The sequence below is a fragment of the Amphiprion ocellaris genome, chromosome 2 (genome assembly GCF_022539595.1).
Source record: "Amphiprion ocellaris isolate individual 3 ecotype Okinawa chromosome 2, ASM2253959v1, whole genome shotgun sequence".
In the NCBI taxonomy this organism is placed as follows: domain Eukaryota; kingdom Metazoa; phylum Chordata; class Actinopteri; family Pomacentridae; genus Amphiprion; species Amphiprion ocellaris.
Window position 1 is genome coordinate 10935363 of NC_072767.1, and position 17502 is coordinate 10952864.

General features: G+C 40.9%; 1 protein-coding gene across 2 annotated transcripts in view; it reads right to left on the reverse strand.

The window, feature by feature from the left end:
* Positions 1–17502, reverse strand: part of niban1a (niban apoptosis regulator 1a) — a 69643-nt gene that overhangs the window by 43230 nt on the left and 8911 nt on the right. For both annotated transcript variants that reach the window (XM_035945028.2, XM_023263421.3), the window contains exons 2-4: positions 2721–2851; positions 1868–1996; positions 1616–1730 (exon numbers count right to left, since the gene is read on the reverse strand). In XM_035945028.2, coding sequence (XP_035800921.2) covers positions 1616–1730; positions 1868–1996; positions 2721–2851 — 375 coding nt within the window. The remainder of the gene's footprint in view (positions 1–1615; positions 1731–1867; positions 1997–2720; positions 2852–17502) is intronic.

Below are 17502 nucleotides of genomic sequence, written 5' to 3' on the forward strand. Positions count from 1 at the left end.
ATTTTGCAAAAATGCTAACACAGTAAATGAGTAGCATTATGCACTGACTTTAAAAGGCAATTGATGCTGTAAAACAACACCAAGCCATTTTGTTAAGAACTGAATTATTAAAGAATAATTAGAGAGTATAATAATTATATTGCTCTTTCTTCCTCTGCATTACCGCCAAGATATTCCTCATTCTTGCCAGTGAGACAGGACACTGGAAGTAAGTAATGTCCTGTATAATTGTGTCAACCTTGTCTCCTAAAAATTCCGTTACAACACAGTTTAACTGCATTCCTTTTTTACATTTTGAGAGAAACATCTTTTATGCCACATTACTTGCTTGCGATGTATCACAAATACATTTCAAATCAACAGATCTCTGCCATTCATTTTATTGCTTTACTGTGATTCTTTTTCAGGAAACAATTATATGTTAAGATAAGATAAGATAATCCTTTATTTCTCCCCATGCCAGGGAAAATTCACATTGTTACAGCAGCTTATGTAGCAATAACCATAGTAATAGTAATAAAATAACAATAAAATAGTAGTAATAATATGTTAGATAGGGCACTCATTGCCCTATGAGCCCAGAAAATGAAAGAGAAGCTTCAAATATGTAGTGAAAGGGGCGTATTTGAACCCCAACTATGATATTTTCCTAAACTGAATTTCATAGTTCTGGGACCCATTCACAATGAATGAAGGTCCTGTGGCTGAACTAAGCCTCCACTCTCCTCTCCAACATCTTTACATGGACTCTGTGGCTCTTTCATACTGGAAGCTATTCCTACAACATGTCACACCTGAGAGAATATATTTTTTTCAAAACAAATTAATTTTCTGTCAAAGCATGAATAAGGATGCAGTGTATTTGTAGAAAAATGTGACTTTGTTGATATGTTGTGAAAAAAAGGATGTACAAATATTAGTCCAATGATGACTTAAACTGAATTACTAATGGTGAAAAACAATCTACTCAATCATGTGTTCTTCAGCAAAAGTGTATCTCAACAGACTGAGAGAACACTGAGAATGCATTGAACTGAGAAGAAGAATTTTGGCACAATGGCTCAGTGGTTAGCAATGTTGCCTCAGCTAGTAACTCCTGGCTTTGATTCGCAGCTGGACCCTTTCTGTGTGGAGTTTGCATGTTCTCCCTGTGCAGCCTGGGTTTTCTTCAGGTTCTCCCACTTCCTCCCACAGTCCAAAGACATGCTAAGGCTAATTGGTGATACTAAATTGTCCATAGGTGTGAATGTGAGAGTGATTGTTTGTCTCTATATGCAGCCCTGTGATAGACGGGTGATCTATCGTGGGTGTCCCTCCCTTCACAGATCCTCCAGCAGATTTCCATGGTTGGCAAATCCCTGAAATAGAAAAATTTGTCGGGTGCACTCAGTCAGCAGCGATCAGAGGAGGCAATGCCAATGTAGTTATTATTGGGTGCCCAATACCAATTTTTACCAGGTGTTCAGTCCTTCTCCATAGTCCAAGGCAAGTGTCTGTTCATTGGTGACAGTGACAATAAAGTGGTATGCAGTAAATGGATCAATGAATCTTTGTGTGTGCCCTCTATTCTCATTTTCTAAATATCTAAAGTTTTTTTTTTAGGTGTTTTACTCACTACTATCATCAGGAAAGCATTTGTCCACCGTGGCCATGTACAGTTCCTCTGTGGTCAGAACAATGCCTCCTGTAGGTAGCAGTTTGTGACGTGGAGGAACCCCTTTAACAAAAGTCTGATGAAATGAGGCAGAAGAGGAGGAAGAGGGGAAGAGGGAGAGAGACAATGACAATAAGATAACAAGGATGGCCACTGAGCTTGTCATGTTGTCACCGTTCGATTGCATAAAGTTAGTTCCATAGTTGTGCTCACCTCCAAGCTGTCATGACACTCCAGGCAGTAGCTGGCTCTCACCACCACATACCTGTCTCTCCACTTCCTGGTGTCGTCAAAGTAAAGAACAGCCTCTTCATACAGCACCTCGCCCTCCTCCGAAGCCGCCTGTGAACACAAACACACACAGAACTGAATGAAAAACAAGAGGGCTGAAGGTACACTGCAAGATTCAGGGGAGCTAAAAACCTGGATTTCACCTGAAAACGTAGGGTGTTGTTTGCTTTAAGATCAAACAACACACAAGAAAATTTTGATTCCAAACTTCATTTGCATGTACTACACTGGCGCAGAGGTTGAGTCACTCGGTGAAATTCTTTGATGAGTGATTTAAACATAATAAATTTAGAATGGTAAAAATTATGAAACTGACTTAACAGCGCTTCAGGTTCTATTCAGCTTAAATAAGGGGATGTCTTTTATGCCACTCTTTTTGCTAGTGTTTACCTCTTAAAAACTTTAAACCATGTTTGTTTTTAGGAGAAAATCACTTAAAAACAAATATATTGTGTTATATTGATTTTTTTATGATAAACAAATCTGCACTTTCAGTTAGGGTCCAAATTAAGGGGTACCTATAATTGTGATATTTATCATATTGAACTCCATCACTTTCCATATAGGGCCATGCCAGTCTCCACAGATAATTACGCATAAAAACACATGGGACAGTTTTAACTGGATACTACAGCTGTTTTAAGACTGGTCTGGAGCACTGTGTCAGTGAATATTTTGAGGTGTGCCAAGCACAGTGGCTGGACATGGCATAGAATTTCTGAAGAATTTACAACTTCCTAAATGGGTTTTGTGTATGGAATTTTTTTTAGTGTACCCTTTGTTTGAGCAGGTGTGTGATCTTCTGTTTGTGCTGTTCCAGGTCATCTTCTACTTGAGAGAACCAAGCAACGGAGAACTGCTTCCTGTAGTATGGACTGAACTCTTTCAGCTCAGCCTCAGCCTGGCCTGCATCAACACAGAAGAGGCAGATAATTAGTAATTCATCATTTATTCAACTTAGAAAAGCATATATTGTTCTTGAGAATCGGGAGTGAAAACTGAGCGCCGAAGGTTTCCCTGTATGCCTGGTAGTTGGATTAAAGACCAAGAAGGAGGCTGAAATATAAACCAGTAGGTGCAGACCAGGAGGAAAGCTGTGAGGCTTCATTTAAATGTCCCATTTGATGATAATCCATTTTATTGTGTTTTGTATGTTTGATGAATCTGGAGGTACATTATATGATTTTAAAAAAAACAAAAAAACAATGAAAATATCAAGACATTTCTGCCATGTCTCTAGTTCCCTCACAACTACATAGCCTCCCGGCTCTACAAGGCAGTCAGAATTGGATGCAGTCCCTACATAGAGACTGGGTTTGTATTTCTAGCATCCTGCATTTGGCATACTATGTATTGAGGTATATTATGAGTATTGGAATGTGCCAAGAGTACTCATCTGCAAGGATCCTACTATCCTAACTTAAATTCCAAAGTTTAACAGTAGGATATTTGCATTTATGTCAAATTAGACAGTTTAACAGTTTAGATTCACTATATTAAAAATAGCAACCCCACAGTAGGAACTCAATGCAACAAGTTAGTGCCCCTTTCTTTACAAAGATTAAAATGTATTTTTTTCAATAGTTTGTATGTACAGCTTTATTTTAGAGGACACCAGTGTTGCACATATTTCTCAAGACATACTCTGCTATCCTTCAGAGACTTTTTTCTGCTCTGTCTTTCTCTTTAAAATACCCCAAAGGTGTTAAAATGAACCATTATAATTTACTTTGTCTTACAAGGGGCAACATGAACAAAACATTTAGGAACCACTTGTTTAAGTCATTTATGAAATAAGGATGGTGAACGTTATCTGGTTCAAGCTTCACTAACGTGAGGATGCTTAACTGAGACTGTTGAGTTTAGTTGGTTAGAAAACACAAACTATTTTGGGTGTCATGTTAGGTTTTCAACTTGAAGTTCCAGGTAGTATGTGGAAACCACCATCCCCATCCTCAAAATACCAAGAACCACTGGACTGAATGATTACAGACCCATTGCACTGACTTCTGCAGTGATGAAGTCTTTTGAGTACCTTGTTCTGTCCCACTTTAAATCCATCCCAGATGCAGTTCACCTGCAGAGCCAACAGTTCTGAAGATTACGCTGTGAGCGTGGCTCTTAAATTCATCCTCCAGCATCTGGACTCTGCAGGTATCTACACCAGAATCCTTCTTGTAGATTTCAGCTATGCTTTTAATACAATCATCCCGACTCTGCTGCAGGACTAGCTCTCCCAGCTGCACGCGCCTGACTCCACCTGCAGGAGGATCACTGTCTTCCTGTCTGACAGGAGGCAGCAAATGAAGCTGGGAAAACATGTTTGTGACTTCCGAACCATGAGCACAGGATTACCACAAGGCTGCTTCCTTTCACCTCTGCTCTTCTCCTTGTACACCTCCAGTCACCAATTTGTCAAGCTAATGAAGCTCACAAACAATACCACCCTCACTGGACTCATCTCTGGTGGGGATGAGTCTGCCTACAGATGGGAGATTGACCATCTGGTGACTTGGTGCATGCAGAACAACTTGGAGCTCACCACTTTAAAGACGGTTGTGATGACTGCAGACATAAGGAAAGACCCAGCCCCTATCACCCTGTGTGACTCCCCAGTCATCACTGGTGGGCTGCTTCCTGGGCACCAACATCACCCAGGACTTCAAGTGGGAGCTGACCATCAGGTCCCTCATCAAGAAGGGCCAACAGAGGATGTGCTTCCTGCAGCAGCTGAACAAACAAGTTCAAGCTGCTGAAGATGATGATGCACCTCTGCACTTCCATCGAGTCCATCGTCACTTGCTACTTCACCATCTGGTGTGCTGCTGCCACTGCCCAGGATAAGGGCAAACTACAGCTTATCATCTGCTCAGCCAAATATCTGATCGGCTGTAATCTCCCGAGCTTCCAAGACCTGTAATGCATCAGGGCCCTAAAGCATGCTGGGAAGATTATGGCTGACCCCTCTCGCCTTGGACACAAATGTTCAAGCTCCTCCGTGCAGTTCATTAGGACCAGATCCTCACACCACAGGAACAGCATTTTCCCAACAGCAATGAACATCTTCATCATAGCCAGAGACCCCCAGTGACACAGCTTGTTGTTACATTTATGTTTTCCTTGTCTTCCTGTATCCTGAGACCTATCCCAGATAACATCATGCAGTACCCAAGTAGATATCTGCATGCTTTAGATTAAATGTAATCTCTATCCAGATTTCAAATGCCCAGTCAGACTCTGTCCAAGTGGCCAAAGCCGCCCACCACTAAGCCATCAACTAGGTCTCCTTCACTTTCTGCTCTACTGAGGCCCTCTTGTGGTTTGTCAGCTTACGGCTTCTGGCAGTACATTCACATGTTTACAGAGGTAGGAGGGGGCAGGGGTGGGGAATGCATTAAATGAGTATTTACACAGCCTTAATAGCTCAATATCTACAAACTACTATAGGTAATTCCCACTGACACATCCTCCACTTGATGGATGAACATGTCCAAGCATGCCACTGTGGTTTATTGTCTTCCTCACAGTACAGTCAATGTTAATGTCAGAGTGGATCGCTCTGTCATTATCTTTCTGGATAGCTGCAGGCCTTTACAGAAACAAGATGTTTGTTGTGCTAATGTCATGTCTTTTTTTTCTCACTAGAATGGACTAAATCTTTCATTTGTACCTCAAAATTCTGTCATTTAGCTGTGAAAATCTCATCAGAATATTTGGAAATGAGATTTCAAAGGGATATTGTATTTATATAAATAAACTAATAATAAAACCTAAGCCTGTTTTATCTACATTGTCGTACAGTTAAATGACATTTTAAGAGGTAAGAACAAATGAACCCTAAAACATCACTAAATCTATAAATAATTTTTTCATATTTAAACTTTTGAACAATGTCAATATACAGTTCCTTATAAATTACAATTATTTTGTCCATAAAATTGTACTTTTAACTACATGACAAATGTACCTTGTTTTGTATAAGACAAGCGGTTATAACCCCCTGAATCCATGAACAGATGGAAGATCCCATAATATTTTGCAATCTATCAATTGATCCATTAATTTGAGGTAATCCTGTTCAGTACCTGAACATGTAATACTTTATTACAGACTTATATTCAATAATATGGAATATTCATAATCTGTAAAAATGTCCTTTATTGGCCCTGAAAATGTTACAGACCTCAAATGCAAAGCAAAATCATCAATCAATCAATAATGGATATACCAAATATTCAAACTATTTTTAAAAGGTTTTAACAGTTAAAACAGTTTTAAAGTGTTTAGTTTATACCTTTTTCAAATTCAAGATTACATCTATAGATGGTGCCATCAATTATTTAGATTTGGTGTATTTTCTATATTGAATTGAGGAATGAGGCTGTTCCTCAGCAGCAGCTGCAGTTTCAAGTTTCTAAATGGAGTATCTCAGGGGACCTCTGTTTTTTCCACCCTCAGTCCTAAACAATGCGGTGTGTAAAAGTTAATCCCATTTCTTTCTCCCACTTGACCTTGACAAGGCCTTCTCCCTGCTGATCAGCAAATCAGACTGGATATCCTGCTTCCAGTCAAGGGAAGCTCGTTTCCACATTCTAACCATTAGCATTGAGCTTTCATTTTGCATATTTTGCTGCTATGCTATTGGTGAATAGTGCTGAGCAGCCATTTATTCATCCACAGCAAAAACTGGACAGATTTATATTAACTTTGGGGTAGATTTTTGAGGGGAGAATGTAAATGAGTCCATCCATCTCCAACTGGCAAATGATTGGTTGAAAAACGGGTTTTGCAGCACTAAATTTCATTTTTTATTGACCATTATTTAACCAAGAGAAATCCCATTGAGATTAAGAGCCTCTTTTTCAAGGGAGTCCTGGCCAAGATAGGAAGCAGCAAATACAAAACCCAGTTACAAAATTAAACAGTTAAAACACAAAGAAAACACAAGTAAAAAAACAATTAAAAAAGATTAATTTACAAGCAAATTATGAAAAACAAGTGCATGTTGTGGAGTCGACCTCCATAACTCGCAGTTTGGATTTAAAAGTGCTCAATGAGATGAACTCAGTTAGTTTCCGGTCTTTCTGCAACATATTCTATGCAAAAGGTGCAGCGCAAACAAAAACCTTTTTACACAATTCAGTAGGGGCATATGGAACAGAAAGCAGCAAATGATCTTGTGAACGGACAGAGTAAAGATCAGCACTTTTCTGTGCAGTCAAGGAAGTCCAAATATTGCCTTACATATGAAAGTATACCAATGATGGATCCTTCAGGTGGCTAAAACAGGCCATCCCACCTGAGGGAAGAACTTGTGGTGGTGTGTCGACAATTTATACTCATAATAAATCTCAGAGAAGTGTGGGACCAGCAGTAATGTTATAGAGAATTATGGACACCCCCTCTATTTTAATATTATTTTTATACAATTGTTATTTGGTCTCTTTGTACGTTCTTATGCAGAAATCACTTCAGTAAATTGCAACAAGTGTAAACATGAAGCTCCAGCTTTAATTCTCCACTAGAAATTCAGACAGGCACAGAAGATAGCTAAAGGGGGTCCGTTTAGGGGGCACAACGTACAGGCGGGCATACGTCAATGAGTGGACCGAGTAGGAAGTTTGACAGTAGCTAGGTGAATGTGTCTGTATTGTTTTGCATCAGTATCTGAAGAAAGAACATACATTAAAATAACTTTAAACTCACACACGCTTGGAGCCCCTGTCTGTCCGAGTGTGCAACAAATATTGGAGGCACCGCTGGGATGCTTAACATCACGACGAGTGTCACAAACAGAGTTTGAGTGACGGCAAGAACGCACGGCTCCGGGGACGCACGGCTCCGGGGACGCGCGGCCAAAAACACACACAATGGATTTGGAGGAGTTGGCAGAGACGTTGTCACAGAGACTATGGCTGTTGCAGCTGGACCAGCTCAAAGAGGTGTGTGGAGAGGGAAAAATCTCAAGTGGAAATGTCATTACAAGACGTGCATTAATCAGGAAAATAACTCAATCTATGGACAATGCGATTAATGATGAAGATCAAGATGTTGCAACACCTTATCTAAAGAGAATGCTAAAAACATTGGCGCAAATGACAAAAAAGTAGGAAACACTGATGAAGGGGGAACCACAGAAAGCACACCACAATTAAGCCAGAAACAAGCTGGAGAGGTGGGAGAAACCTCACGCCTGCAGCTTAACAGTGAAGTGCTTGTAGGATGAAGTTAAAGGAGCAGGTGAAATGAGTGAGAACGCCAACACTGGTTTTTCAAGCCGAGCTTCAGTTTCACAAAGTGTGTTGCCTACAGCTGTGAATATGTTTCCTGAAGTGACAATCAGGAGAGATTTTAAGATCTGCAGCCAAATCGTCGAAAAGGGCCAAAAGGACAAGCTCTCATATACAAACCTGATGCATCAGATTGACAAAGGCCTGAGTAAAGGGCACAGTGAATCTGAAGTCGTAGAGGTTGTGGTCAAGTCAAACAGTCCAGGTCTGAGTATTCGTGACATGCTGGAAGTGAAAAGTGATCTCACCCTCCCCAAGCTGAAGACAATATTAAAGGGACATTTCAAAGTGGACAGCTCTACAGACCTATACCAACAACTGTTGAACATAACACAAGACAGTCGTGAGTCTCCCTAGAATTTTCTCTTTAGAGCCATTGAGCTAAAGGAGAGGCTTTTACGTGCTTCGAGAGAGGGATCGGATAAACAGTACAGTTCAGAGCTCATCCAAAAGAAATTCTTGAGGTCAGTGAGTACTGGACTGTTAAGTGATCACATAAAGTTTGAGCTGAAGCCGTGCCTGGATAATCAGAATACCACTGATGAAACACTCATTGACAAGATGAATGACGCAGCTAGTGTTGAGTCAGAGAGACAAAACAAGCAAAAGAAAAACACAAGCAACAAAGCCCCAAAGGTAAATGAGTTAAAGACAGAGGTACAGACCAGAGAGGAGGGACAGGGTCCGGCTGAAACCGGAGTGAGTGTTCAAGAATAATCAGCTGATGTGGTGAAGCCAAAGAACAGAAGAACACCCCCTGTCATCAGTACAAGGGACCCAGACCTTTATGAAGCAGTGAGACTGCTAAGAGAAGAATTGGCAGAAATAAGGAAAAGTATAACTAATACTCAAGGAACCGCCCGCCAAGCAGAAAGAAGCGGGAGAAGAAAATTTAAAACGTGTCAAGAGCAGGGTACAGGTGACCAATGTGAACACTGCTTTAAGTGTAGACAGACAGGACACCTCTCAAGGGGCTGTAGGGGACAAAAGAGTCTGACAGTGAATTCTGATAGTATGAAAGTCACAACTCACATGTTCGCTACCCCGAAATGTTCACGGTCCAGCCAAGCAGAACCAGTTGATAAGGTGCATGAGTTTCTGTGTGATCGAATCAGGCAGCTGGAGGCAGAGTTACAGAAAAACGGGAAAGCCAAACAGGTTGAAGGTGCAACATATGCCAGCCATCTCTCACTGCATCGCCAAGCCAAACTCAAGGCCCTTATCAGGAAAAAGTGCATTGTGGACTGTTTCTTTGAGGGAGTGGCAACACAAGCTTTGTGGGTTACAGGTTCACAGGTCACCATTATCAGTGAAAGATGGAGAAATCCCTGCCTTCCACATGTCCCATTACGTAGTATGGATGAACTCCTGGATGAGAATGAAAACCTTGTTGGTAAAGCAGCGAACCAAACACCAGGCACGTGCAGAAGGGGGGCAGAGGGGGCTGAAGCACCTGCCCTTTTGTTCCTTGATGCCCAAAGTGCCCTTTTGTCAAAGTTGTTTTTTTTAATTCTATTTAATTTTGTTTTTTATTTGTAAGTGTGTGTGTGTGTGTGTGTGTGTGTGTGTGTGTGTGTGTGTGTGTGTGTGTGTGTGTGTGTGTAAAAGTCTTTGAGGCCCAAAATAATAAATAAAACAAAATTAAAAATAATAATAATAATAATTCAGATCTACCCTCAGTCGGTCACATGATCCACGCAGACGTCCCTCATGGCCCTGAGATGTCCAGACGTGCCCTGTAGCTCAGCACTAGCGCCGCTAGTCTAGAAACCGGAGACCCGAGGGAGGACTCCCAACAACTCATGGTCCGGTGAGAAGGTTTTGCAGCGGGATTTGTTTGTGCACAGTGTATTTTTGCAAGATGACTGATGAAGTGAAGTGAGCGTCCTGTATGTGTCTGACTTTACACACACCTCTCATCAGTTATAGCCGCTAGTTAACCACACAGCGTGCTGAGAGGATAAAATATGCCAGGCTTCTTTTTGTTTCTGTATGTTTCTTTTGTCATGGGCAAAGTGCATCAGAGAGATACATTATTTTACTGTCAGTGAGTTGCAGTATGTTTCCTATGTTTCTAGAGGCAATGAGGCAGAGGTTATGTTATTTCACTGAAACTATGTACATGCATTTTCACATAATTTTGGACAATTGCAGTATAAATACAATAATAATAATAATTAGAAGAATTTGAATTGTGATTTTCTTAACCTCCCATTTAAAGATATCAGTACTTGTTTATAATATTTGTATATATAGACAAATATAATATGCATAAATATAAAATATATAACTTTTATAACCTTGCTGTCTTTTGCAAAGTGGATAGTCACACTGAATAAAAGTACAAATACACAAATACATTTAAATACATGATTTCTGTATCATTTAATTTTTTTTTTTTTTTTACTTTATTATTAGCACTACGAATAATAAAGGGCAGATTATGAATCAGCACCATGGAGCAAATCTGTGGCTATACAGTATATGTCTTGAAAAGGTATGAAATTTAAAAGCCAGGACTCCAGGAAGAGTAGCCACAGTTAAACAGTCCAGTGTCTAATGGTGATCTAAATTCAACTTCAAAATAATAATTTGTCTCAAATACACTACATCACAGGTTGGGGTTTGAACCAATGACCTTCTGATCAGTAGTCCTGAGACTTAACCACGGCACCACGAATTATGAGGTATGTTTCTGTATGGTGTTTCAAATTCTTGCTCCATGTGCCCCCTTTTAACTTTGAGCACCTGCACCTCCAAAGGTCTCTGCACGGCCCTGCCAGACACCCATACCATTTGCTGGCTGAGTTGAGCAGAAGTTCAAATTGGGATCCAGTAAAGGGCCCCAGCCAGAGCTACTCATCCCAATATTAGTTTCTAATGATCCAGGAGTTGCAAAACCACCGATCATAGGCTACAATGTGATCGAACCCCTAACAAAGTATGGAACAGCACCCAGAAGTTACACCTGCAGTGGCAAGAGAGACGTTTTCCATTGACTGTAAAAAAGTAAACACATTGATCCACAATTGTTTTTATATACTTATACTATACATTTTACATTGTCTGAATTGGTGTGCTGTCTTGGCCAAGTCTCCCTGGGAAAAGAGACTTTTAATCTCAAGGGACTTCCTAGTAAAATAAAGGTAAAATAAATTTTAAAAAAATACAGCTAGTACAAAATGATGATCAAAATGACAAGGAAGGCCCAGTGAAGGTTTGAAAATTAAAGACTGTGATTCCAGCTGGCCAGACCAAAGAGGTTAAGTGTACTGTCAGAACAGGTCCCCTTTCCACCAAACAGAACATCTTTTTTGTGCCTGAGGAGATCCAAAAGTGGCCAGAGGGGTTAAATATTGCAGAGACACTGATCTGCCTGCAGAAGGGTAACTGGTCTCGAGTAACTATCCCAGTCACTAATGTCAGGAACCATGACATCACTCTCAGCCCTCGTACAGTGCTGAGGCAGTTACAACAAGTCAAGGCAATCTATCCAGGAGATGTCAGACCAGCCAGTGCTACCCCAGTTCAGACAACCAGTGTTACTGCTAACCTTACTATGACAAACCGGGTTAGCACTAACCCTTACCAGTCAACCAGCAACAGCGAAAACCCAGTAACAACATTTAGCTCCAGTGAAAACACAGCTGCAGCCTCAGCAAGCCACCAGATAGACCATGGACATAACTCATGTGAACAGGAGTTGTGGGATCCCCCAGTGTCCGTGGAACATCTGACCCCAGATCAACAGGGAAAAGTCTGATTGCTGCTCTGGGAAGAGTGTGCTGCATTTTTGAAGAACGAGAGTGATGTTGGGTGCATCCCATCTTTGCTTCTTTGCAGTGACACAAACTGCAGCTTGCAGTCAGGTTAGAGGATAACCTTTTTCCAATAAAGAAGGAGAAGGAGTTGTAAGTCACTTACAAGAGGACTACCAAAATCACAGGAAGGGCAACTTTTCCTCCACTGCACTGCAACTGCAAATTCAGAGAGGAACATATTTGTCAGCTTTCAGTCCTTGAGAGGCTCAGTAGTTCTGTCTGCCGTCTGTTGAACAGACACAAGTTCCCTTTTAAAACCTCAGAATGCAGGAGGAACATTGTCTTAAGCTCAGCTCGGTTCAGGTTGCTCAAAGGTCATTTGAATGACTGTGACGTCAATCCTCAGCTGAACACTCTGCTGCTGTTTATGCAAAAAAAAAAAAAAAAATCTGCAGCCACTGTTTAATGTATTCTTCTTTTGGTTAAATGCAAACACTGAAAAAGTACCTTGAAGAGAGGGATTCTATTAGGCTGCACTTTCAGAAGGCTTTTAACAACTTAAATTTAAAAAATATATTCCAGATATGGACCCTTAAAGCTCATGATTTCTGCTGAAGCTGTATATTGTAAATCAAATAACTTTTTATTGCTTTTTTCAATGTGCCATTTCTAGCAAAGTCTTTGAAAGAGCAGACTGGTCCTATATTTGCAGTTTTTATCCACTGTCACTTTGTTATATCCTAATTGTTCTTGGTTACTCTTATTATATTAAATATTCATTAATTTCATATCAATTTTCCATTAAAAATTTGGGCAATTAAGGGGGGGGGTGGTGGTAAACCATGATAAATTTCTAGTTCTAAATGGGGAGACTGTTTCAGTATTGGTATATTCTGCCATGTTTAGGGAAGGGTGGTTCAGTTTTATTCCACATCAAAGCAAAAAACAGAATTTAAAATGTGTTGGAGAGGGTACTGCTTTATTTATTCTTTTCCCAAAGTGCAACTTAATTTCTCATTACCTGAAATATTTTTGTACACTGTTGCTGGAAAATCAGTTTGACACACATAAGGTGATATAAAGAAAACAATAAATGAACAATTCAAAAAATCATTGCTAACTCATAATTACTGCTCATTTTTTCCATTGTTTTTTCAGTCAGGATAGTTCACCTGTTGCTGCTCATCTGCTCTCCCAGGGCACACATTACACACATCCCAGATAGCTTGACACCAATTTTTATTGTGTCGCACATTGTGTTGTACTGTCGCAAATACAGATTGTAAAGATATTCCATGAAGCTCATCAGATAAAATGTGTGATGCAACATAATTGCATTATGAGAGAAAATTAACTACAACAGATAGTGGTCTGTTTCAAGCTTTTGGTCAACTGCAAATTTTGATTGTACATATGAATGTATGCTGGGTAGCTTCCATGCCACACACAGCGTCAACACATATTTGATAACTGGAGGACTTTATGTGAAAGCATTTTAGGCTTTGCTTTAAGTAGAATCTCGTAAAATGGTCATGCAGGTAAACAATATCCCCACTTGTGTATTGCACTTTAAAGCCAGAAAGATTTATAATTCATATTGCTGAAACCTACGAAAACTACGCTAGACTGACTGTTACAGCTAGGATTGCCACCTTTCAGAAATGAAAATAAAGGACGGCCATCACGGCTCCTCGGGGCCACAGTTCAGTGAAATTTATTCATTTTATTTTATTATCCTTTATTAATCCCACGAGGGGAAATTCTGACTTTCGCATATCTCCCAATTGGGTGGAGTCAGAGCAACGGGTCAGCCACGGTACAGCGCCCTTGGAGCAGGAAGGGTTAAGGGCTTTGCTCAAGGGCCCCACAGTGGCCACGTCGGGGCTTGAACCTCTGACCTTCTGAGCAGTAGTCCAGAGACTTAACCGTTGCGCCACCACTGCCCCAAATTGGAAAGATATTCACAGATTCAGACTTCCGGCATCAATAACTCATTAGATATACGTTGTGAAAATATAAACTACGCGTCTTTTCCATCGTTGTAAGGTAGACAATGTGCTACAAGCCCAGTTTTATCAAACGTAGCTGTCCTTCAAGCTGCAGGAATAACACTGGTGACAACAGGAGCCAGCTGAGGGCTGCAGTGATTTTGATGATGCTACGATACAAGAGAGTTAAGTTCTTGAATATTTGTGTCTCTCTTCGCTGTTGCAGCGGTTTTGCAATTTGCAGATGTTTCCTGTGCACTGGGTTGCACAGCCAGATGGGCATAGACACCAATGTTATTTGTGCAGCTTGAGAGACAGCTACCTTTGATAAAACTGGGCTTGTAGCACATTGTCTATTGTACAAAGATGGGAAAGAGGCATCGTTTATGTTTTGATAACCTATATCTAATGAGTACTGATGCCAGAAGTCTGAATCTGTGAATATCTGTCCAACTTTACTGAACTTGGGGCCACTACCACCCAAGGAGTGGTATATTTAATTTTGAAAAAAGCACTTAACCATACTTAAAGCTTTAAGTGCTTTATTAACACGAAACTAAGAATTTTGTATTGTTTTATGATCACAGGTTCTGTCTGAAAAGAAGTGGCATCATTTTAAATAGTGAAACCATACTAATAAAATGTCATGACCAACCAGTGTGCAATATTGTATTCCGCAAAAACAAAAAAACTGAATGCAGAAAATTGTACAAAGAAATTCTACAGACATTTTTCTTTCATCTAAATGTAAATCTTATCTTAACACAATGAATGTATTAACTTATTTATGTGTGTATGCATGTATTTATTGATTTATTTATTACTGTTAACATAGAGTTCTGGGTGAGTTTTTCTTTAGATAGGCAAAGGCCATTTATTGATTATATATAGGCTATTAAATGTTTTTTTAAAAACTATAAAGCATTTAAAAAAAATAATAAACAACTTAGGCATGTATTGAGTCACTAAAATACTGTAGAGTACAGACCACATCAGCATGATTATAAGCATCTTCTGGTAAATTAACAACCAGATACTTACCCTTACCTTCCCTTACCACATCTACTTCAGGAGATGATTGGGGGATGAAAAACTGTGACCTGCTGATTGGGTTCTCTCTATTCTCATGTTTCTTACATGTTGGTGTCCTGATGCTGCCTTACGTCAGCCAGTCCATGAGCAACAGAGAACACAGTTTGCCTTGTACCCACTGCCAGGAGTTCGACTCTTCCCACTCATGTCTGTACATTTGCAAACGTTTTTGCTTCTGTGGACGTGGTGGAGTTTCAGCTGTAGATATTTTTTAAATGTGCGGTACAGCAGCGTCTATAACCAGGCAACCTGTGACAGGACCGAGCAGGACCGGACACACAGAGAAGGTCTATCCGCTCCACTGGACCACGCATCGGGTCCTCGCTACAAAGGTCCTATGAAGATGAAATTGGCTGCCCTTAATATTTCCTGGGTTTTATTTTGTTCATTATACAGTTTGGACGAGTGTGTGACAGACGTGTATGGGACATTTATGAAAATACGGAACAATTTGTGTCCCGTGTTGATTCAATACGGGACGCAACAATTCAATTAAAGGACGATTCCGTATTTTAAAGAATGGGTGGCAACCCTAGTTACAGCTGACCCACAATCATAAAGACAAATATGTTTTTGTCCCAACAAAGATTCTGAGCTTCTGCTGACTGCCTGCCTGAGGATCAGCTTGCTAGAAACAGTGGAGATATCTGAATATGCGACTGTATGCAGTATGTTACACTTGTTACACCTGATGTACATGAATGAGATCATGAAAGCTGAAGAGCCACACCTTTAGACTAATGCAGCTTGTAGGTGTAAGTAAAGCAGCAACTGCAAACCCACAAAATAATCTTGAGGTGTGTGCAAGTTCTGAATCATGTCATGTCTGAATCTGTTGTGTTAAATGGTAATGTTGATGACGATCTTTATAGGCAGTATGGATGGGGGTCTGTCCTTTACCGGAATGTTTCTTAGTATGTGAACTATGAGTTTGTGTGCAGTCGAGTGACGCAACAGCTTGACTACAAATTCCAGTTTCACTGGAGAGACCCGTTTCACCACCATCATAATGAATAATGTCAGAGGACCAGACATAAAACAAGTTGTCTTTAAATCCACACTCTGGTGTCTGCATTATGCTTTAGTAGTCTATAGTACCTTAACTGAAGAACAACAAAGACCAGTTGAATCTTTAGTCTTCAAAGGCTGTTCCATCCTCCAAATCTGTTAGTTGTTAATAGAACTGTTCAGGAATGTCCTCTAAAAATGTAAAAAAATATTTAAAAAATTAAATGAATAAATAAACTTAAATAAACTAGTTTCTACATTTGGAGATGGACTGACTGTCAGGGCCCCCACCTCCGTCCCGGCTTCAGCCCCCACCTGACCTCCCTCATCCTTCCCCCTTTCCCTCCTTTTTATTATTTTCCCCTGATTTCCGCCTTTTCTGTTCTCTCTCCCTCTCCCTCTTCCTGCTCTCCCGCTGAAGCCTGGCGGAGCTGCTCTCCATAGCTGCCGACCATCACTAATCACTCTCATCCACAGAACTCTGGGCAGCTGCGGCACAGCACACCTGTTAACCATCCACTCCATAGTAGCCGGTCTCACACTCCACACCCTGCCAGATAGTAAACTCTGCTCCAGCAGTCAGTTTTGTATCACTTCCTGCACATTTCTGCCCTTGTAGAAATTTGCCTGTCCAACCCTGTTTTCTTGCCCGCAGTTCCACTGACCCAGCTGCCCAGTTCTGCCAATCCTGTTCCCAGAAACCCACCTTCGGATTCTCCTGGCCAGACCCTCCGGACTCTCCCCCCTCCTGCTCCTGGATCTCCGACCTGTCCCTGGATTTCCCTGCCTACCGAACACCCCAGCCCTTGGAACATCCAGCCAGCCTCCCCCCTGGAACAGGACACTCCTGCCCACTCTTCATCGCCGACCAGCACCCAAACCGAGGACGCCTGCCGGGCCGCCAGTTCCCGGTACCGTCACCCCCCGCCCTCCCCTTTAGTGAGTTCTCTTTAGTTAATCCCCGGTTTCTTAGTTTCCCCACCTGTTCCTTGTCTATCCTGCTTCCTTGTTAAAATAAATTCACCTTTTGTTCCTGCCTCAGTTCCTCGTCTGTGTGCTCTCTGCTCAGGTTCACCCCCATGCCTTGACACTGACAGATGACCTCAAACATACATGTGCATCCTTGAGACTAGAAGCGAAAAAAGTATCCCAATCTCCCTCCATTGGTAGTCTGTTCACATCAGAGTGGACCTGGCTATTTTCAACGCATGCAGCTGCAAAGTTTCTGGTTTCTCTTGATTCCAGTTGCTTATGTATCACCGCCTGAAAGGATTTTAATCTTGAGCTTCTTAATTTTACTTCCATTTTGTCTGTCCTGTCTGTCACCACAACTCGCGGATTTGTTGTAATCCCCTTTAAGCTATTAATATTCCCTGCTCCTATTATCCCATGTCCATCTATTGTTTATATTGTCTGCT